This window comes from Cololabis saira, chromosome 10 (genome assembly GCF_033807715.1).
Source record: "Cololabis saira isolate AMF1-May2022 chromosome 10, fColSai1.1, whole genome shotgun sequence".
Classification (NCBI taxonomy): domain Eukaryota; kingdom Metazoa; phylum Chordata; class Actinopteri; order Beloniformes; family Belonidae; genus Cololabis; species Cololabis saira.
The window spans coordinates 24159786-24183305 of record NC_084596.1 but is presented as its reverse complement, the minus strand read 5'-3'; the positions used below and the strand labels follow the sequence as shown (position 1 = coordinate 24183305).

At 42.0% G+C, this 23520-nt stretch overlaps 1 protein-coding gene across 4 annotated transcripts; it reads right to left on the bottom strand.

Moving 5' to 3' along the window:
- Positions 1–4823: 4823 nt before the first annotated feature.
- Positions 4824–22324, bottom strand: pax3a (paired box 3a). 4 transcript variants are annotated; one of them, XM_061732211.1, is made up of 9 exons: positions 21972–22324; positions 21381–21640; positions 20753–20882; positions 20411–20554; positions 11523–11722; positions 10779–10944; positions 10428–10651; positions 6881–7144; positions 4824–5972 (listed from the first exon to the last, which is right to left on the bottom strand). In XM_061732211.1, the coding sequence occupies exons 1-9, from the start codon at positions 22054–22056 to the stop codon at positions 5955–5957; spliced, it is 1491 nt and encodes a 496-aa protein (XP_061588195.1). In that variant the 5' UTR covers positions 22057–22324; the 3' UTR covers positions 4824–5954. The 4 variants fall into 4 exon arrangements, with proteins under 4 accessions (XP_061588195.1, XP_061588196.1, XP_061588197.1 ...); XM_061732212.1 differs by having other exon boundaries at positions 10428–10648; XM_061732213.1 differs by having other exon boundaries at positions 21381–21616.
- Positions 22325–23520: the final 1196 nt, after the last annotated feature.

Here is a 23520-nt window from a genome sequence, read left to right as displayed (position 1 = left end):
CTCAGACCTGTTACATATTATGAACTTTTCTTTTAGCTAAATTACTTTTTTTTAACACAAAGCAACTGCTATGATGTCTTCCTTTCAGGCTTTAGACAGCACTGCAGCACTGAGATTGCTCTGACCAAAGTGTTTTTTCATGCCCATGGTGAGGCACCATTAACATATTCATTTTTTTCACCAGACCTGATGAGTGTACAAAATTTGGTGAGTTATAATAATAATAATAATAATAATAATAATTGAAAATAATAATAAAAAGCGCGATTTCAGTGGGGTCCTGGAACCCTCCTGCTCGCGCCCTAATTATCAACAAATTAAAAAAAACTAGCTGTAAATTGTGGAGGGGTCGGAGGAGGGTTCTGACTATTGTGGGAAGCCGGGAAAGGCACCCAACGCTGGAAAGAGTGGTACGCTGAGGGTATGATACAGGTTTATACCGGCCAACAAATACTCTGACCCTGATGCACACTGAACACCGGTAGCTACACTTATCCCAAAGCCCAGTAGCAATATCATATCTTTACCACCAGATGGCAGCATTTCTACTGCAGACTAGTTTAGGAGCTCCTTAACAGTTCAGATGAAGGTAGAGTCAGTGACACAGATGCTTGCATCATCCTGTAAGTTACCTGAGGTAACTTACCTCACTATGTTTATAGGAAAACAGACGCACAAAAAATGAATAATGTTTTATTGGCTCGTTCCATTCTCCAGACACCCAAATGGCAGTCAGATTATAATTTTGTTTAACCCATTAGAAGTTAAATAAAGCTATTCATTGTAATGCCATATATATTATGAATAGCTATACAAATAGCATTAAGAACTAGAATAAATATGAGAAGTTATGTCCTGGTAAGTAAGTACCCTTCTCTAATATGTCCATGGAGGCTTTGCTGTCTGAGCATCAAATAAATAAGAAACACAAGAGAAATGAAATTATATATCTAGGATTTAGCACTGTTTCTGCAACTTTGATCAATAGTTTGGTTGCAGGTAGAAAATCCAAGAAGAGGGCTCGTTAGATAATGTTATGTTTGCCCCAAACATGAAGATAAAGTTTTTTGTTGGGTATATTGCACATGTGGTGACCCCAGTGCCTGGTAGGAGGAGGAGGATGAGACAAAAATTTAATTAAGACGAAAGAAGAGGAAACAGCCTCATACGGCCTCGGGGACCAGCAGGAGCAGATAGTTCAAATTAGACCAGTATTGTCAGTCCAGCTCCACCTTTGACCCCAGTGATTTAATTGGCAGATATCTGAGTTTCTTTTTCGTTTTTTTTTCTTTAATGTTAAATTGTGCTTCTCCACGAAGCAGATTACCACTTGCACAGTTGACAAACTGCTAATCTGAAGCTCCCTCCAGGTCTATGCAAAGGTAATGTTTGTGGTGCACTGCACAATTATTAAGTATCTATTCGGTCTGAGATTCTTTGGGCAATATCCCTCTGTGAATTGTAGTTAATTCTGTAGAATGAATCTCAGTTTCACATTTCACCACAACGATGAAAACTCAGATCATATGGGGTCACTGAGAGGTTGAAGCAGCCCTGTAGCAGCATATCAACTCACCAAAGATCAGTTACAATGTAATAGCAAAGGAATGTTGCTCAGTCCCGACTACTGCATGGTGTTTTGGCTCTAATTAGAGCCAATTTGAGGTTGGGGGTTTCACTTCAGTTTATTTTTAAAGTCTCCGCATGTTGGCAGCAGAAAATACCAGCAATTTATCAGTTGTCCTATTGTACAATTCTTCTGAGAGTAAAAAAAAAAGGTTTTATTATTTTTTTATCTTAAACATGTTCTGATAGATCAACAGATTGGGAAATGAAATGGTTAAAATATCCTTGAACAGGCACACAGCGTCCATGCTGTCCACACAATCAGTGTGCTGAGATATCCCTGCTTCCCTGTGGAGTGTGCATGCTGAAGGCCCCAGTGTTATTGATCCTGATTGGGCCTCACAGGAGGAGATTCCGGCCTGCCATTGACCCACACTTCTCCATGTTTCCACCCTTCTCTCAGATGATCAGAGGCACCCGTCTCCTCCCGCCTGCCGACCAGCCCGCTTTCCATGAGGTTTCTGATTGTCAGATGGAGAGGGAGGGGAAAAGGGGGGAAATAAACTTACAGCAGGTTTTTCAAAATCACAAGCAGGTCTTGCCTAAGTAGACTGCGCTGACGTTTTTCTGGCTTGGTGACTGTCAAAACATCCACCATATGCATCCATACCCCTCCTCCCCTCTCTCTGTCGAAGAGCCTGTGACTCACAGGCTGTTCTCCTCTTCAAAGTAAAACTTTTCCACCCTGTGGTCTGCGCTGAATGTTTGTGTTGACGGCTGCTCATTGCCCATGAACTCCTCATAAGGATCCTTTTCCTCTTCATCGCTGGCTATGAAACATTTAAAAAGGGCCGTCGCAAGGAAAGAGTAAAAGATCATAACGACCAGGATGTAGAAGTAAGCATTGTCATAAGCATCCCTCGAGGAGGAGGTGGGTGAAACTGGACTGGTGTTGGAAAGAGAACTCACGGCGGTGTTGGAATTAGTCCTGTTCATTTGGTGTTCACTCATGCTGATGTCCGTGTCCTCAAGGGTCTTCTGACATCTGCTGAGAAAGGAGAGCAGGAGTGTCCGGTTGAGGCTGTTCATATCAAAATCAGCAACAATCCCTGCAGAAACAAAATTGAGAAAAGAAAAAGGGTACTGAATACAGACAACAAATGGCAAACATGCATGAGAAGCAGGCACTCACCACTTTAGGAAAGGCATGTTGAAGCCACCCACTCACTCTTGAAGAGAGTTGATAAGAGGGCATTTCAGTGGCAAAGTCCACCTCTTTCCTGTGCTGTCACAGCCAAAATATGATAGCAGAAATGTGCCCTCATAAGTAGTTTCAATAAAAATGATTTGTCATTTCGAAAAGAAAATATGAGCCACTTAATTATTCCAGGATATTCTGGTCAAAAGTACCTCCTATTTAACACTTGTGTCCCATCTAAAACTTTTTTTTCCCATCCCATCCTCTTTACACTCCTCCCTTCACTTTCAATTTGGGGGTTGGAAGCTGCAGAGACACTTGGATTGTTGTCAGCTTCAGTCAAGTAGTCAACTCATTTCAAAGAGTGTTGGGGTCAGAGGTTAAGTTGTCTGCAGTGTGTTACTGCTTGACTGACACTTTGCTCCAAAGCAACCCCTTTGGCTCTTCTATTCACTGAGACTTACAAGTTGAGTATCTAAAAAAGAAAAAAAAAAAAGGTTTGTAGAATGTAAAGAAAATAGTGAAATATGATCTCGTCTTGATCCCATCGTACTGATCACACAAACTGATCATAAACAAAGACAATAAAACAAACTGAATGACAACTAAAAATAAATCTTCAGAACATGTTGAACACAGAAACACACATACACCCTCGTTTTAGATCTGTTCCATGACAGACATGGGCAGCTGCTGATCTCTAACCCTCCAGAAGAGACAGGAGAAAACAGTAAGGAATGATAAAAATGTGCTGGTAATATATGTTACCTTCTGAGGACATTGGGAGAAGAAAAAAAAAAAAAGAATAACACGATTGGGTTTTCGACTCTGTTTGGGAGTCGACATGAGAAGCCGGCTGTGCTCGATGCGTCCATGTCAGTGACGGATGCCCCAGTGAGTTGGAGGGCTGCTGTGCTGATATAATTTACAGCAGCTCTGCTTTAGTCATTAAGGGTGTGAAGGAGTCACCAGAGAGCAGGAATTTGTCCAGAAGAAGTGTTTATGAAAGAGGATATATATTGATTTAGTGCTGCAGGAGTGTGTGTGTGTGTGTGTGTGTGTGTGTGTGTGTGTGTGTGTGTGTGTGTGTGTGTGTGTGTGTGTGTGTGTGTGTGTGTGTGTGTGTGTGTGTGTGTGTGTGTGTGTGTGTGTGTGTGTGTGTGTGTGTGTGTGTGAGAAAGAGAGAGAGAGGCACAGCAAGAAACCTATAAGTCTTCAGACTCTAAATCCTCCTAGGGATCAACCACTGTGATCAGAAAACTTGAGCAGAAAACCAAAAGAAGTCTTCAGATTTTATTAACTGCTTTCACTTATCTTCATGGTCCTTATATATATTTTTTGATTTATAGTACTCTTAAACAGTCCCAAACTCTCCCACATGCTCAAATACAATCCATCTTGTTCTATAGGGAGCATATACTGTCTATTAATATTATTATTATTATTATTATTATTATTATTATTATTATTCACTTTTAGTATAGTATAGTTAATTAAACAAATCGGGTCCTATTTATCTGCCTTTTCCTATGTTTATCAGTTTTCAGGACATAAAAAAAGCAATTTTTCCAATGTTATTGGAAAATGAAACGAAAGCCGGGTTTTAAAGAATAAAGTAATAAAGCTCTCTGTATTTACCCAAAGGATATAAATAAAACCAGAATGTTTCTGTATTGTGTGAACGGCCACATGCAACTAAATTTTTATAGAAAAAAACTTCCTTTCATCTACAAACAGCCCCGCTCTCACTCCTAGGGTTGATTTACAATGACTAATTACCCACACAAGCATGATTTCAAGGAATTTCCTGAGATTTTGGAGTAATTCTTGGATATATATACATATATATATATATATATATATATATATATATATATATATATATATATATATATATATATATATGTGTGTGTGTGGACAGGCTGACTAACTGTATACCATAAACAAATTTAAAAATAATTTCTACATTATTAATCGTAGTCCAGAAATAACCCCAAGTCAACATGACAAATTTCTGCTTTTTTTCTGATATTTTATTATAAATAGTAATAGTGCTATATTATACACAAAGGATCTTACAACATCTGTTCACATCACTTTAAATGGAAAATAATACAAAAGAGAAAACATGGATGATGGAAATTGTGTAAGACTTGCTTAAGAAGAGAGGAACGAGTTTATATGAGCCATACAGAAAAATACACTTGAACAACACTAAATAAATAAGAAGTGGAACTAATATTTTCAAGTTCCTTGTGAGAACTAATTTAACATACAAAACAACAACAGCAAAATAAACTGTCGTACTGAATATCGTGTTGACTGGCAGAGAAGTTTTTTTTCTTTTTTTTGGCTTGATGACATTATGACTACATTCGCTAATATTCATCGCTTGATGATTTCCCCTGATTGATCAATGGATACCACCCAAGACAAACAACATTTCAAAGAGAGAGCAGGCTTTTGAGGACATAATGAGACACATCTGATCGTTGTCGACTTACAGCATATGAGGTATGAATATATTGCACTTTCTTTGGGTCGCAGTGGATTGACTGGCTCCACTTGGCTTCAGTTTATGCTTTTTTGCTGATTTTCCTTATGCCCCCACATGTTTTTTTCCTCAAATGTCAGATGCATGACACACATCAATGTACAGCTGATATCACTGTCCTAAGATCTTGTGATGACAACATCCTTAAAAGAGCGCTGTGGTTATTTTAAGAGTGCCATCATCACACCCTTACCCCATCAAGCGGGGCCACAGGGGAACCTCAACATGAATCTCTCCAACGTGTTACAGAAATCAAAAACAAGGTCTTGGCTGCATGTGCCCATTTCTCTGCTCCTTCTTTCGCTTCTGAAAGCAAAATAAGAACAACCTGTGCAGCTTGGTCCTACGAACATGGTGTGACACAAATGCTATGTGTCAGGAAACAGAGGAAGCGGTGCCTTTGGTCCTTAATTATTCTGCTCTACCCGCTTCATCACCATCAATAGATGTTCATCCAAAGAGGCTTCCATTCTTCCTGAAGGAGAACACCGTAATATGTCCACACCACACAGCACATGCCTTGTCCTGAAGTCATCAAGGCTGGGGAAGTTGGCAAAAGGCCGTGGGGGGCAGTGCTCTCCGGGAGGAGTGTCAGAGCAGCAACGCAGACGTCTTGTCCAGGTCATGTCGAGAGCTTCATAAAATGAAAGGCACCTGAGGAGGACAGGAGAAAACAGAAAGAGGGTTCAAGCTTATATTGGACATCCGCTACACCCTCATCCGAACAAATGGCTTAAAAGACGAGTTAAAATGCTTTTGAGAATATCTCCTCACACCAGAACTTAGTCCGTCTTAGTTTGTGAGACTCTTACAATGAGCCTGAGCCTGGATCTCTGGCACTGCTTTGCTGATCAATAACAACTCTAAATATGACCTCCAGTGGGACAGATGGTTCTAATTGTGGCCTGCCAAAGGCCATAATCGCCCCCTGTTAAAGAGCCTCTTACCCTACTTTCATACACACATACCTACACTCGCATACGCATTCAACCAGACCCCCAATAGCTGCATGTGGCTTCTCCCAGGTCGGGCTAAATTAATGACATCAAGATGTTGGCACTGATGGGCCGGTCAACATGTGGTAGTGTACCTCATATCAGCCCTCAACAGAAGACCACTCCAACCCGCACACCCCGCCTCCCTCCTGTCAAATACGCTTTGAGAAGTTGTTCCTTTCATTTTGGGCGGCTATCGTCATTACACCGGGGTCATTGCATGGGTTGGTGAGCTATACTGTGTGATGGGCAAGCTCATCACACGGGGTCATGAAAGGACAATGAGTGAAAATGCGTGTGTTGGGATAAGCGTTGGGCCGTGCGGAGTCCAGTGATGGTAATGTAAACTGAGGGAACCTGGCCACCGGTGCTCCTTGCTGGGCGATTTGAGAAGCTCCCTCATCAGAGGGTTCTGTGCAATTAACTTGGGCTGTGGCTCAGAAAATCTAAACTAAATCACACAGAACACAGGGGTCACAGAATGACATTACCTCTCTTTAAACAGTCAGTACGAATCTGTGTGACAACACAATTTAAGTAGACACTTAAAAATATGAAAGCGTGTACCTTGCTCTGACTGTACTGCCCATACTGGTAGGAGGGGTGATGGTCTACGGCATAGGCTGGTGAAGTGTAGGAGGGTGGGCAGTAAGACTGGGTGCTTGGCAGGGTGGGCATGCTGGTCAGGCTTGGAAGAGCCTCCAGGCGCTGGGATCCATGACAACTAGCAGCCATGGCTCCGTTGGGCTCCAGGCCTCCAGTCAGTGGGGACAGGGCAAAGTCACTCTGGGGCTGATGTGGCACTCCACTCGGGTTCAACAAGCCCATCACCTGATGGAAGACGCAAAGTAGAAATGGGTGATTGTAATACACAGCATGTGAAGTAAATATAAATGATATCCATTTCATAAAGCACGGGTCAAAATGTTATGCTCGTTTTAATGTAAATCAGATACTACAACGGCTGGCCATCTTTTCATTCCACTCTGGTGGGCTTAAGTAAAAGCCGTCTCTTTGTTCCCTGTCAGAAATATATTATCACTGGCTTTCCTCACACATGTGGTTCTCCTTACTCCGCTTGACCAACTGGGAAGCTGACAGTAGCTGAAGAGTTGCACCCTTTATCCCACTAGCGATTTCTGCAAGAGTTATCCTGTCATATTTATGGAAGTAAATTGAAGAATATATTTATACTCTCATGCTGCCTCATTATGACAAAGTAATCTTGAAGCCTTTTGCTTACATACAGAGATCAGAACAAGAATATATCTAATCTGAATTTTAAGTAAACTACCTTTCTAGTTATAAATTAGTGAGTTATATCTCTTTCACTTTCTTTTATTGTCTCAGTCGTGTCCCAAAATCACTGCAACCTTGTGAAGCTAGGGTACAGAAGCTAAAGGATACGTGGGAAAAAAAAGGAGCAGGGTGTCTTTGGGAGTGTGTATCAGAGCTGCTTCGCCTGCATGTGGAATAGCGCGTCTGACAGAAGGTGTATGTGGATGGACGTGCATGTGTAGCGAGCATTTTTTTGTTCCAGTGTCAGAGCTGCAGGGGTATCAATGATACATTGTGAACAGCTGCAGTAGGCTTTGCGTGAGAAGCAAAGTCGTGAAAATGTCTTAAAAAAAAGAGAAGAGAAAGAGAGAGCAAGAGTTACAGTCTATGTAAAAGAAAATGGAGCAAACGCTGATACCAAAAGCAAATAGTTTCTAAATAAAGAGGAGGTGAAGATTAAGTAATGCAAAGTGATGCATGCACATAACCGTGTAAGCAAGCGTAGGTTACCACTGGTGTCTTTAATGTAAGTCATTTGCACTTGATCTGATTGATCTGGCCTCACACATCTGGTCAACACTGCAAAATAGCGTATCACCTATAACCATTACTTATCTCACTGGTAGGATAATATATTGTAGGATACACAATTTTCTTCTGCTTAAAGTTGTTTATTGTATGGATAACTTGCACAAAAGTCAAATATCCCCTTTTCATTATTGCAGAGTAAAATGAACATGTTTTAAAAATGTTGGTTGTTAAAAAAATGATTTAATATTTAATTATTTTCATTATTATTTATAATCAACAGCTTTCTGCTGAGGCTACACAAGAATTTTCATTCATCTGTTTATTTATTTTTCCATCTGGGGCTCCGTGTTAAAACACAAAACACTCTCTATTACTTGCATCAACACCCACATGTTCACAAATGATAGATTGTGTGGCATGTCCATGCTTTTACTGAGTTTGCGTCTAATCTACACACTCACGCATACATGCGTTTTCTTCTGCGACTGAAACAGCAGCAGTTCCCGACGCTGTGTCTGTTTTGAGGTTGTTCCGGGGATTAGGTCTCATGGCAGTGCAAATCCTGGCCGCTTGCTTACTTGGTGAGAAAGGATTGCTTTGGTATGCACCAGATCAGCGCTGAGACGCCAGAGACGGGGGAAAGCAAGTGGCCTGGCTGCTACACTCAATGAAGAGCTAAGTGCTCAGATGAGAATATCGCTGATCTAAAGCAAATTTCCCTAGAATCAAAACTTCATGTTGCTCCTGCTCAACCATATCTGGACTTAGCTGAATCTTTTGAAGAATACAAAACAGGACATAGAGCAGCATAGCTTTCACAGACAAATTTGGAGTGCAGATAACTTGGGGCATAATCCCTGTGAGGGATTTGTACAAAATTAACCAAACCATAGCAGTCTGACAAAACTAAAGCTGTAAAGTTTTCCAAGTGCAAATAGGTCCTTTTGCTTTATCAATGTCACAGAATTTAATCACTTCTCATTTCCTATCCCTTATTAAGTTAAAATCAAGAAATTAATTCTATCATCATTTGAAATAGAGAAAGCTGCATTGCAATATACATTCAAACAGCTGCAATGAATACATGGATTAAAACAAATTAGCCAACAAAGTGATTCATTTGCATAAATTACACACTTTGTTAGGAGGGGATATATTTCTTCATTCCAATCAATTAAGACACTGGAACATTCAGTGATTGCAATCCCAGACAGAGAAAACATTCAAGGCATGCTGTCCGATTTTCAAGATGACACATTCATTCTGTACAGAGCTGCCCGCTAAGGTTAATGTTGAAACCATGCATGAGGCCATGCCACCTTTGGCCCCTTTGCTAGAGTTAAAGTTCCTCGGTGAGCCTGTGAGAGAGTGAAGAAGCAGATACGTGCATGCAGGCTAGTGATGGCTCAACAAAGCAAATACATAAATAATTCAAGCAGAGCTGTCCATTTAAAACCATCAGCTACTTCCACTCATATGTTGTATCGCTTCCAGTAAAAACTAGAAGTGTTTAAAAGCATATGTGTGTAATTACTGGAGGGATGGGGGGGTGGGTGGGCTAAATCTAGTCTACAACTGGTACTCATGCATCAAAGCAGTCAATTATAGCTTCAGACTCAATGGTGCTTCCAGCTACTTTCTGTTTCTGCACCCTGGCAGCCGCCACAAAGCTATTCTTTTTTTTTTCTTTTTTACAATTTATACATTTTTGAGCATTCATATAGCAACAAACCTGCCGGAGGCTATTTTTTTTTTATCTGTGCAAAACAGGAGTCTGAGATTCTCTCTCATGGGAATTAGTACCCAGCATGCATTGCACAAGGGCCAGCCACCCTTTGTGGCAGTTAAAAGCTCGTTTTACGCCTGTTAGTGCATCTTCTGGGGCTGGTAGGGAGCCACTGATGGACACTGATGACTGTGTAATCGACCATAATTGTCTTTTCAGTTTTGATTTGTGTCATCATCTGACATCCATACATCCTTCCTCGTGTCTGATTGTCGCTTCCTCTCCAAAGACTGACGTTTGCCACCTTTTAAATTCATCAAGCTATCCATCAGAGTAAACAAATATGAAAAGCTACCGAGCTCTCCTACGCAGTAAGATTTTATCAGTGTTAGACCAATGACACCTGGGTCAGACAGAGAAGTAATTTTGTGTTCGTGTATATTGTTGTGCAACCATATGGTGAAGGCCACCGGCCTTCTGCTTCTGCTTCCTGGAGTGACCCATGCAGATTGGTGCATGAGTATTTCTTTTTTTTTTCTAGGCAGATCATGTGTGGATGTATTGGATGCATAAACTAACCTGTGGTGAGAGGCTGTTGCTGATGCTGGGGTTGACAGCATTGGTGTGTCCTGTCTGAGCCACAAAGCTGTCCGTGTATCCCGAGAAACCATGTCGTCCGGAGGACAGGCAGTATGCGGATCCGCTGTCTTGGGAAGCTGCCGATGAAGTGAGCCCACTCTGGTGGACGGAGGTGGGTGGCAGTGGCTGGGGTCGGTGAACTGTACTGGGCTGCTCAGAAGCTGCTGGAAACAAAAGTTATTGCTGTAAATGTGGCCAACTTCATTTCACAGTAAGGTTATTATTGCTTAGCTGAAACATTGTAGTGAGTTTCAGGTAGTTGTATATTTGGATCTGCTCAGCTGTCCCCACCTTGGGCTATAGAAGTTGGAGGGTAAGGGCTCTCTGACAGCTGATAAGGCTGCAGGCCTGGCATAGCTGATGGAGGGAAACCGCTGGGTATGAGATGGTTAAACGCCATCAGCTGATTGGCTCCTGCTTGCTTCCTCCACCTCGCCCTTCTGTTGCTGAACCACACCTGAGAAAACAACATAAGCAGGCATGAACAATGTTTCTTTATTTGCAAATATGACAGAATCACTTAACTTCAACAACAATAGCATGTTCTTTTTGATTTGTGAGTGCTTTCTACCAGCTCAGTGAATGTATATGTGTGAAAAGCCTTTTTGGCTCATTACTGGGAGCTGAACTGATAAAGATCTCAACATCTGTAGAATGCAGTGAAACCACATCTTTGTGTGCTACTTAAAGTCACGGGGTTCAGATATTGCCAAAGGGCTGTTATTGTTGTTAAGGTCTATATTAGGCAGCAATCTAACTCTGGCATGTGTTTGCAGATCTTCACATAGCCCCCTTTTTGCAAGATGTTTGGCAAAAATAGAAAGCTGCGTCTGAGGGTTTGTCTGTATGAGTAACAAAGGGGCAGACTGGGGTCAGGGGTCGGAGGAGTACATGCCCAGTGGCTTCAACATCTCGAGATAATTTTATTTCTATGTGGCAAAAAGAAATGAGGATCAATGACATCATGCCTGTGCTGTCACAATTCACTCTCCAAGACGCTGAAGTTGTTTTTATACATGTGTGTGCGTGCCTAACCTGAACCCGAGCCTCTGTCAGTTTGGCCCGCTGAGCCAGTTCCTCTCGTGTATAGATGTCGGGGTAGTGTGTACGTTCGAACGCCCTCTCCAGCTCCTCGAGTTGCTCGGCCGTGAAGGTAGTGCGACTGCGGCGCTGCTTCCTCTTCAAAGGCAGGCCTGGCTCAGAATCTACATCAGACCCCTCATCCGAGTGACTGGCTAGGATCGCAAAACAAATACACGGTTACTTCCCCATTCTGAGGAGCCTTGCCAGCACATAATAAAACTTTGTAGTGAATTCTAAGCTGTGGTACAATAGCCAGATCTGAGACAATAGATTATGCTGAGTACAACACATGGTGTAGAGCCACTTTAGATTGTCTCCTCCTGCTCGCTTAAACTCTTCAGTGATTCCTGCGGGGATCAAAAGCCAGAGGCTGCTTGAACATGGATTAAAAAGGACTAGATCCCTCCAGGGCATCTATTGCCTGGGACACTGTGTCTCTGCCAGTCATGGCCATGCTGTGTGCTCTGATGATAGCATCCCATAGCGCAGGGAAGGCAGCTCTTTGCAGGTGCTTCTTAATCTGTTTGTTCAGTTGAGGGCAAGAGAGAGTGTCTGGGTAGCTGGGAGACATCTATAGGGATCTAATTCAGCAGAAGATGGGAATCAATGAAGGTTTGAAACTAGAGACAGAGGACTATTTTTGCATTCAGATCGAGGTTACCCGACTATTAAATAATGATTAGGCTCCACAAAGTAGCGTGACAGCCTTCCATTGTCCACCAGTACGTCTGAAATCCCCCATCGCTGCACACTCATAAACATGCATCTGCTGCGTCTGGACTATAAGCTTTCACTCGGTGAATGTAGGCTAGGACAATGTTTCAACCACAGATGGAGAAAAAAAAACAGAGAATTGTAATCCACTACCAAATCCACCCCACGTTGACCTCTCACACCTCATCAGGAGGGTTCACTGCACCTTTTCCACACTCAGACTATGCAGCAAACACCTACGCTGAGACAGAAAAAATAAGCAGAGTGACAGGTGTAAGCAAGAGAAAGACTTCAGCGTTGGACTGAAGTTTGTCTGTTTGCCTCAGACTGCCCTCTGCCCTTCAGATTTAAAGCTTTAATTAAAAAGTGCCAAGTCAAACGCCGGGGGGGACACAGGGATCTCCCCTTGCCTCTGGAGCCTCTGGAGCCAAGCAGGAAATGTTTGCACTGGTTGCCAGTGTGTGTCTGACCAGGCATTACACACAGATTTGGCCTCTGGGAATGCTGCTGTGCAGAGGACCGCCGGCAAACAAGACTCTGATGCTGAGAAGAGCTCTTTATTACATTTGAACTGGGGGCACCACGCTAGCACATGGGCTCACTGGGGATTGGCTGGATGCTTCAATACTCCTGGAACGTGCAGTAAGAGTTGGGGATGTGGTTTGTTTATGTAAGGACATGAGACCAATAGGGCCAAATTTGACAACAGAACAGGTGCACAAGAAGAAAGCCACACAAACACACATTATGGCAACTTTGCCTGTATATGCAACTACAGTATTTGAAGTATTGAATGCAATTTGCATTGTGAAAAGTACATGAAGAAAATATTCAAAGAAAAAAAAGTAAAAGTAAAATTAAAATATAATGAATGCTATGACCGCTTTAATAACAGAAGACGAGAAAGAGGGAAAAAGAGAATGAATGGTAGCAAAGATTCCTAAGGGAGGTGAGGGGAGCTCATAAAACTCTTCTGGGGAGAAAGACCCCCATTTGCACTGTAACTCATGTTAACAACGGGGTTGGGGGTGGATCTTTCCTCTACTGCCCCCTTTGTTTTTGTCTATCCTTCTTTTTCCTTCCCTGTTTTTATTATTAGTAACTGAAGGCAAAAAAAAATACTAGCCTTTCCCTTAAAGCCAAAATGACAGGGTTGCTTTTGTCATCTTCCAACATGCTCTGTCTTTTTTTCTCTTCCTCTTGCACTATCTTTTTTCTTTCTTTTTTGGGGAGGATTTTTTTTTCTTTTTCGAAAAGTGATGTGGCCAGGCCTTTGTATCTTAGCAGGGAAAAGCCTGTGGCAGGGCTCTATTGGACCGATTACCACGCTCCATCTGTAGGAGCCATCAGGGACGCCTGGGTCCGCATTCAGGGGCCTGTCACCTGCCCAGCAGGGGAGTTGGGAGGGAAGACAAGGGGGTGGGGGCGGGGGCGGGGGGTTGGGGGGGGCTGAAGGGTAAGAAGGGGGCTACAGAGCCAGGGGCTGAGTGGGGGAATGAGGAGTGGGAGGGAGAGGGGGCACAAAGGGGTCCAGAGAAGGGCCACTGGGGGCTGTGAAGGGGCACAGCAGGGGAGCACCCCTTCATCCCCTCCTTACGTGGCCCAAGGGGCAAAAATACTGGGGGATGGGATGTCGAATGGCTGACATAGAGAGGAGATGGGAAGCTGGAGGTACCTGAGGAAGATGCTGGAGAGGGAAGGAGGAGGTGTTGGTTGTTGTTGGTGGGGTGGGGGTTCGAATCATTCCCACAAATGGGACCTGTCCCATCCACTCCATCTCATCCATTCACTTGTCTCTTTCTGTATACTCAACCATTGCCACGTCAACATGTTTGACCCTTTCAAAAGCATTTCTTACACTGCTGTGGATCAATTTAAGGCATGATGATGCAGGAGCAAGTTTGTTCCCACACATTCCCCACAATGAAAGAAGAGGATACTGAGCTCACAAAGGGAGGCTTCAACCTCCATACTTAAACACCCAAATCACATTTTACGCTGCGGCTAAAGCAATGGGGAGCAGAAGATACATGACTGCCGCTCACAGCTTTGGCTGTGGCGGGGAAAAAAATCTCAATGGAAAGATAGATTATTATCCCTCAAGTGGAAATTGAGCCTGCTGAAGAATAATCCATGAAACATTTGTTTCAAATCAAATTAAGATGCCTGATAACTATTAGCTAGTTAGTTTGGATAACCAATTACATTTTGCTTATTAAAAGCACTCAACAAGTGAATTCAACAGGTTTCCTTAACAAGAAGTAAAAATAGAACAAGTGCATGTGCAGATATGCAGGCGGACACGTTTTATAACCCCGTTGTCATGACGATGGGAAGCAGAGCGTTACAGGCTCGCTTCTCAATGTAAACAGAACCACCTATTGATCAAGAGAGAAGACTGACAGGCAGGAAAGATAAACTTGAAAGGGTCACAGATGTGAACCTGGGGGACGTCCAGTTCCATTAGCTTCACCTGTGGCAGGGGAGCCTCTAACAGGCCAAAGAAGAGAGAGAGAGGGAGAGAGAGAGAGAGAGAGAGAGAGAGAGAGAGAGAGAGAGAGAGAGAGAGAGAGAGAGAGAGAGAGAGAGAGAGAGATGATTCCAACTGTGAGGACAGAGACTGCTCTTGTTTATTGCTTAGACTACAGCGGCCAGGACTCGTCTTGGCAAGCAGTCACTCCCGCTCCCCCATCCCTTGAAGAGATGTTAATATGAAGAGACATGCATAGGCTGGAGCAGTCTCCCAGCGAAATGTGTCTCTATGTTGGTCCACAGAGCAAAACGTGGCGGGTTCACAATGAAAGCTCAAAAACTGTAAAAGTATTTAATTTTCTGGGCTTCAAAATAGCTACATACTAACATCTGTCTTTTAAAATAGCACCATGCCCACTATTTGATTATGTGCAACTGTCTGAAAAACTGCTGAAAAATTATGAAATTACAAACAAGTTCAAGGTATTTTCATGGCTTTTTTTTGAAAAATGCAGCATGCTCATGTTTTGTGCTACATAAAACTATAAAAAAAAGTGTTCAACTTTATAATCCTATAGTTAGTGTTAGATATTAATAAATATCATGGCTACAGATGGCAACGTGTTGAATGAAAGCTGCTCTTCGCAAAACATTACCATCTTTATTGTGAAACTACTACATTTTGGAAATGTGCACAATCATATCGGTCACATGCTTTCACACACAACCATGTCTGCACACACTTTTGGCCACAAATTTACACACATAACTTCAATTTACAAACAAAAAGAGAAATGGAAGGTGAGACGGATGATGTAAGAGAGGATCAAATCAGAGCGATGAGAGAGAAAAAAATGAAGGAAATGGACTGAAGAGCCACAGAGAGAAAGAGAAGCGAAGCATATGGGGCAGTTTATAGCCTTGTCTTGGTAGGGGCAGGCTCGCCCGTCCTCCAAGGGCTGTTAATAGAGAAGGTAATTGAGCTGGTGACATGTGTTTGCAACGCAAAACAAAGGGCAGGAGAGACAAATGAACTAGCTATTTGCCCAGGGAAGTAGATCGGGCCTTTTCAGGCCACAGGGCACAGTGCAAGTCAGCCACTGAATAAAATAGTAGCTTGCCACATAGAGCCAGAGCGAGCAGATGCACTGGGGGAAAAGAATGGTTAACTGACAGCTTATAGACTCAGCTGGGGTTAACAGTTAAGGGAAAAAATGGGAGTGAGTGGGCTGCTCACTTGACTTGCTAAAGAGACCCCAGGAACCTGCAGCTGCCTGCGAAAAGAGGAGGGGCTTGATAGAAAGAAAAAAGAGTGAGATGATGATGTGATGGACAGGGCAAAAATGGAGTGAATAAGCAAAAGCGGTTGGCACTTAGGAGACAAAGAAAATAGCTACTGATATGAAGTTGAAAGATGCATCTCTGTCTAACGCTGGTCCAGTGACAGGAAGCCACGAATGGCTCGGCATGGCTTTTATGTGTGCCCATTGTGCGGTGGTTATCATTTAGTTCCACTGTGGTGCCGTTAGGTGACAGTTTCACGGTGGCATTTCCACCCTCGGGGCAGGGACAAAGCGGCTTCACAGAGCCCACGCAGGGCCGCAGCAACAGGCCAGTCTGCCGCACGTTCCAGTCAAACAGAGACTAACTAGCAAAGCGCAGCATCATCCCTGCCTCATTGAGGAGAAACACACAGCCAAACAAGTACCTCATTCAAAAAACGCCAGTACAAGTCAAAAAGCAGCAAAACCTGTGGAAGTGTACACAATGAGAAATGAAAGCTATCTAACCCCCACTGAGGCCGTGGTGTGACATCCTGATATTAGTCTGTCGTTTGACAAGTTTTGCCAAACATTATCGTAACCTCCTTTTCCCGGGGCCTGATAGTTTTAACAGTCTAGTGACCCTCGGTTGGCCCCTGACCCCTTCACAGCGACTGCTCAGCGCTGCAGTGAAAACGGCCTCACTACTGACCTCACAACAAAACTTCACACACACTCATCAGACAGAAAGCCCATCATCACATTCCATGCTTTCCTCTTCTCTTTTTTTGACCCTGCAAAATGCTGATTAATGGTCTTTTTTTCTGTTTACATTAACTTTTTTTTTTTATATTCAATGTGTGTAACAGAGCCTTAAAAGTCTTGTTTTTTGGTCAGAAAAAAACCCCATTGATAATCAAAACAGCAAGTGAATTGTGCTGGAATGTCTGTAATGTGCAACGTGCTGGATGAAACAACTTCGCAAAAACTGAGGCTAAACAAAGTTAAGTGATTGACAACACTGTCTGGCTTTACTCAATTAACCATCCCATTGTGCTCCTCTTTGCAGAGTCCTCTCGCCCCCCGACCCTTTTCTTTTCGCACTCTTTTATCCTACCCATCACAGAGTTTTGCTTGGCTAATACTTCCAAGGAAATAGAGAGCTCTTTTTCTGCTGGGGCTCCTCTCCTTGACCTTCTATTGCTTGTTGCTTCTCTTTCAGTCACTTTGCTGTGTCTCTGGGGTTAGTGGGGAGAATGAGGAGAGTACATCAGCGCCGAGGGGCCGGCTCAGGGCAGGACTGCGGCCCATCACTTCAAAGTTGGCCAGCATTCATTAATTGTCCTTTGAATTAATATTGGGGGGATCACAATGTGGGTGCCAACACAGAAAGAGGCTTTAATGAAGCATAGAGTCTGCATTCAGTTGCAGATTAGCCAGCATGGATTTTTTTTTCTTTTTTTTTTTTTTTTTTAAGGGAGAGTGAGAGAAAAGCTTGAGAATCACGCGCGGACAGAGAAAATGTTGAGTGTTTATATTTGAGAGTGTGGACATTTCAGATGAATTTGCTTGCTGGGAGTTGTGCATCTGATTGTATCTAAGAATAAATGTTATAAAACACGAAAACAAAAAAAAAAGTTCATCAAAGTTATCGTTTCTCCTTTTGCCAGGTCTCTAGCTGAAAGTGTGTGTTGTGACTCCTTTACGACACGACGCACGGCGAAACTCAAATATGATCTTTCTGCTCTCTCCACTCCTGTAATAATTTCCCTTATAAAAAATCCATGCCAAAATCCCAGGGAGTCAGTTATCCAGTTTATTTACACAAACAAAGTCCCACTCAGCTCCTTTGACAAAAGCAGCTAAATCTTTCATGTTTTGTCAGCACTTGATTCCTCCTGTCCCTCTGGCTATTTGCCTGCCTCGGGACAATAGAGGCAGGAGAATGGCAGCAGATTGTTGGAATGCACCTCAATGAAACCAATTATTACATGTTGACTGCGTTCACCATGGCAGATTTGAAAGAACTGGGCTCATTCATTTAGGCACCGCAGGACTCCCTTTAGAGAAAAGTTATCCCTTTGACTGTTTGTATTTCCGAGCTTTTTTTTTCTTCCCCTTCTTCGTCTTCTTTTACTTTCTGCCTTTCACCCCCTCCTGCCATAAATAGATCCTGCAAGAGTGACTACCTTTCTTTTATGACTTTGGTTACTTTAATTAGTTAAATGAGGCTAAAGGCTAGAGTGCTAGCACTAATAAATAGAGGATGTGATCAATTTAATCAGTCCCAATGGCGAGAACAAATTCCTGGCACTGTTGTACAATAAAATGATTAAATCAAAATATAGATGATTATGTGGATATGCTCTTGTTTTGCTAAGAAATGTAATTAATGAACTATTATTTTAAGTTCTTTCTACCTCCATAATTCAGCTTGACATCATGAACATGCCAGTAAGTATCCTCTGCCCACAATGTTCCAGGAACTTGCTAATGCCATGCAGAGCCTGCTGCCTCTATACTTTATCCCACAAACCTTAGGACTCCCTTTCCCAGACAAATAAATCTAAATGAGTCAGCTTTGATCTTAGCACTTTAGGAAAGCCAACAATAGTGGTCGAGGAGAAAGGGGCAGAGAGCAACAGGCCTCTCCACGCCACAACAATGGCCTCTGCAAACACCTACTTAATCAATATTTGGCCAGAAGACACTCTCTCAGTCCCCAAACCACTCTTTTCACATTCTAATGAAGGGCTATAAAGGAGAAAAACAACAACTACTTCCACAAAGGGATGCAGGAGTGAAACAGTATTGTTCTGTATATCAATGGGTGGAAAGTGATCTTAACTGTTTGCATTATGGGATTTTGACTAATGTTATTTTATTTACTTAAAAAACAGAAGAAAAAGAGAAAGAAAAAAGAGAAAGAAAGAAAAAGAGAAAGAAGGAAAGAAAGAAAGAATAATGAAATAATCTTTATTTTTCCTTATTACATTTTTAAGCCTCTATCAAACACAATCCTCAAAGTTCAAGGGTAGCCAACTAGAGAAATCCGAGCAAAAAAAATGGAAAGTAACGATGCATTACTTCATCAGAATAGGTGTCCAGCGCTGAAACTTGGTGGTTTGGCGTGAACGCGCCCGCTAAGGTGGACCGTATAGAGGGAGTGGGGAGCGCCCGGCGCAGACACCGCATTAAATGTGTGCGCCCAAGGCGAAAAGGAAAGGGGCGGACTTTGTATGAGATGAAAGTGGAGATAAATAAAAGGTTTGGATTTAATCTAGTGAGTAGAAGATTTCCCCTGCGCTCGCTGGCTGAAGGCATCATGCTTGCTGCGCAAAAACAAAGAAAGAGCCCTGATGCAAAGTTCGGTGCGTAAAAGAAACACAACCGTTCCAGTTTCATGTGAGTGTCTCGACATTCGTGTCATGTCTGTAACCACATTCAAAACTTGGTTCCATTAATCCTCCAGACAAAGTTAAGCTCCTCTTAAAAATAACTACTTGACTAAATTTAAACAAATAATGTAAACATGAAAAAAGTACGCACTCAATGGTCTAACAATCAATAATTAACTACATTCTGCCTTATATGCAGCAGCTTTTCCTTTCCCCAGCAACAGGTCATAAATCAACAGGTGTTCTAGACATTTTGATACATTGTTGCTTTCGTTGTTTTTCCTCCTCAAATACAAACTTTGAACCACATGAGATGAACAAAAATTGGCATTTGTTTGCGCAATGCAAACCAGGCCGCACTGGGCCTATTGATGTTCCTGAATAATTCATCGCTCATTGCGGGTTCATAATGTCTTCTCCCGGTCTTTTGTCAGTGCAGTTTTTCTCTTCTTTTCTTTCCCCATTTTGAAAAGCTCTGGCATCTTTTTGTACACCACTGAGTTTGGCTTTTGTGTGCCTCAAACTGAGGTGTTAGTCTCAATGGACTCTCCATGCTTTGTGCCCTGATGTTCATCCTCCAGCGTGCGATGAAGTGTCAAAAAAAGTTTCTCAGGCTTGGAAGTTAAGTAAATGTTTGATTTAAAAAAAAAAAAAAAAAAAAAAAAAAAAGCTTTGCATATGGGTTAACGCTGAGGCCTGTGCGTGTGCGTAAAAGCACCTGATATTTAAAGTGTTAAGGTTTTTTGGGGAACATATGAAAATTAACGTTTACTTAATTACTGAAATGCATTAAAGTTGTATTTCTCCGTAAAAAAATCCATACCTCATTTCACCAGAAACACCCTATAATGTGCAATAAACAACCAACGCAACTCGACAAACCAGTGGCAAAAAAAAAAAAAACTAAACTAAAGCCGATCATAATCACATGCGTAATTACATTTGCAGCTTGTTCAAGAACTGTAGAGAAATAAAACTATAATGTAGAACTTACATCGGTCTCCCAGAATGCCGTCGATGCTGTGCTTTGTCCGCGGTTCGTTTTCATCCATCGCCCTTTTCACCACCTCATCTTCTTCCTCCTCATCATCACAAACTCCGCCGAATTTAGAACGCATTATGCGGCTGATGGCGCTCACTGAGAAACAAGGAAACGTTTCCACAACTTAAAGAAAATGCATATCATCGCAGACAGTTAAAAAGTAAAACACCATAGAGAAACACTGAAGCATGCTATTTGAAAAAGAAAACACCTTTTTAATGAAATGTTCTAACAGTTCCTATAGTAAAATTTAGCATTTGCAGTATTTTTGCATCTTTTGCAAACTTTGCCTACCTGAGGGGACGTTGTTCCTGTCGCAAATCCCATCTTTCAGTAGTTTGTCCCTGATTTCCCAGCTGAACATCCCGGGGTTTTCTCTCTTGTACTCCTCGATTTTCTTGTCCAGTTCTGGAGTTGCGCTTTGCTTTGGCGTAACAAGGTGAAAAGTTACATTAAAAGAGGCAAAAAAGAAATGAAATAAAATTTAAAAAAGACAAAAAAATATATATATATATATATATATATATATATATATATATATAAATTGCAGAATTAAATAACTGAGATGTAATTAGTATTTGGAAAGGCCTATTTGGCTTGTTAAAGAGAATGAGAAACCAATCATAATTTTTTTCCATGTCTATATTTTGTAACCAAAAGGCTTCCTCTCAGTTTCCTTGAGTATTACACTTTCAATCGTCTGTTTAGCGTCTCCTTATTTTTTTTTAAATAAAAAAATATTCCTTGTGATTTAACACCATTTGACGTTAAACTGTGTTAAATACAGCCTCGAAAATTCTATGTTTTGGACATTTGTTGCCACATAACAAAATAGGCTACATTTTAAAGTAATTATAAAGCTGGCAAACCCTCTGAAAAAAGCACTGCTGGTTCGTTTTATCCGAAGTGCATGATCCCTCACCTTGGGCTTGCTGCCTCCGATGGCCCCCGGCCTGATGGAGCCCGTCTCCTGGTACCGGCACAGGATCTTGGACACGCAGCCGTGGGAGACGCGCAGCTGCCGGGAGATGACGCACGGCCGGATCCCGTGGTGGGCCATCTCCACGATTTTATGGCGAATATGGTTGGGGAGAGGTCTGCCGTTGATGAAGACGCCGCCGAGCTGGTTGACCCGACCCTGTCCTAACGGGGTGGAAACTGCAGACCAAGGAGCTGGAGTTACTGGGACAACAAGAAACCTCTTCTCAACAACATGTCCATAATAAAATCATAAAATGCATTGCAATGTACAATGTTTTCATAGTCAAATGCACATACGCAGCAGAAACATTTCACTATTTAAAAATGACAATAAAAAACATAAATATTCATAATTATTTAAGTATTTTAATCCATCAACATTCTTCATTCTCTGTTCCGTTAAGATTACATTTAAACTGATGTTCCAATGAACAGAAGTTTTCAGGATCGCAGCCAAATCGATTTTGTCGAAGTTTTATAAAAGTTTCATTTTTTTTCCTAGCCTGGGGGGGCAAATAGTGGAGTTTCCTACCTTCCAGGGAGTATCCTCCCCGCGGGTAGTTCTGGTGAGGAGCTGGTCGCATCATTCTTGGTAAACCTCCTGCAAGCGCAGTCATGATTCCCGACTTTCTGTCAGGTAACTGTTTTAACAAAGCTGCCTCTTGTCTTGTCTCCTTTAATTCCAGCCAGATTTTAAGTCCTCTTGTTGTCGGTTCAGCCCAGCTCGATCTTACTTGTACATACAGCCGCGGTGATGTTTCTCCTTCTCCCCGCGTAACAGGTTGCCTCGCAGGAGAAAAAGCTGAGTCGGGGCCTCGGAGCAGGTGGAGAGCGGTCCAGGGGTCCCTACTGGGACGTGGGGTGACTTTAAATCAACGTATAGGTTTCTGACAGCTCGGGGAGGATTTAGAAGATGTTCTGAGAGGATTGATGGAAGTCAAACATTTTATCTGTGGTCGCTGTCCCCTCTGACTCCGCGCTGCGTGCGCTGATTGGCTGCGGACCCGGACATGCTGGCGCAGGGCGGACGCTGTGATTGGACAGCGGGAGTTCACTTCTGTTTAGACTGGCCTCACGAGGTCAACTTGTCATGTCACAAGTTTCTGTCCCTCCATTTAACTTTTTTTTCCAACAAAAAGTACAACTTTTAATTAAACAAACAAATGCATGTGATTGATAGCCTAATATATATTATGCTCCCCGTGATAAAGACTCCACTTGTGAAAAGTGCAAATGCAGAAATGATTACTAAAACTACAGTTATAACCAATTAAAATAGTTTTTAATAACCCAATTTGTCAATTTATCTAAAAAAACGTATTTGATCATACAGATCAGTATTATTGAGTGAATAAATGATGCTTCAGAACAGTCATTCCCACACAGCTGACAAATGTCCAGAAATCTAAATTCGTTTAAATGATCAGGGCGTTTAATATTATTATTATTATTATTATTATTATTATTATTATTATTATTATTATTATTATTATTATTATTATTATTATTATTATTATTATTATTATTATTATTATTATTATTATTGTTGTTGTTGTTGTTGTTGTTGTTATCATAGCAAGCTGTGACCTTGAGTCAACTTCCAATAAGATTCGTAATTTTTGCACACAAAAAAAACAATCTCTAGGTTATTATTATGCACATAATTGTTTTTAGTTTCAAGATATCCCATTCTGACTCCGTAAATAAGGAAAAAGCCTTATCTTTATTGAAACCCCAAGAAGAACGTCCATAAAGCGCAAAGCAGAACTTTATGGCCCCAGCACGCAGTGGGGTGGAGGTGAGAAATAAATGGTGGTGATCCCGGAGATTGGCAGTGTAGAAAAAAGGAGCGATACTTTTTTACCAGTCCCAACTCAACCCACGCAAAAAAGAAAAAAAAATCTGTTTATGGTCATCTGACAGTTGCGCTAATTTAAGATAGGAGCTACGCGGCCCCGTGGTCGAGCCACACGGAGGTGTAACACATCCGTGCAAATGTGCCATTAGAGACACATAGAACCACATGAGCGATCACTTGATTCTTTTTTTTTTTTTTTTTTTTTTTTTTATGAAGCTTGTAA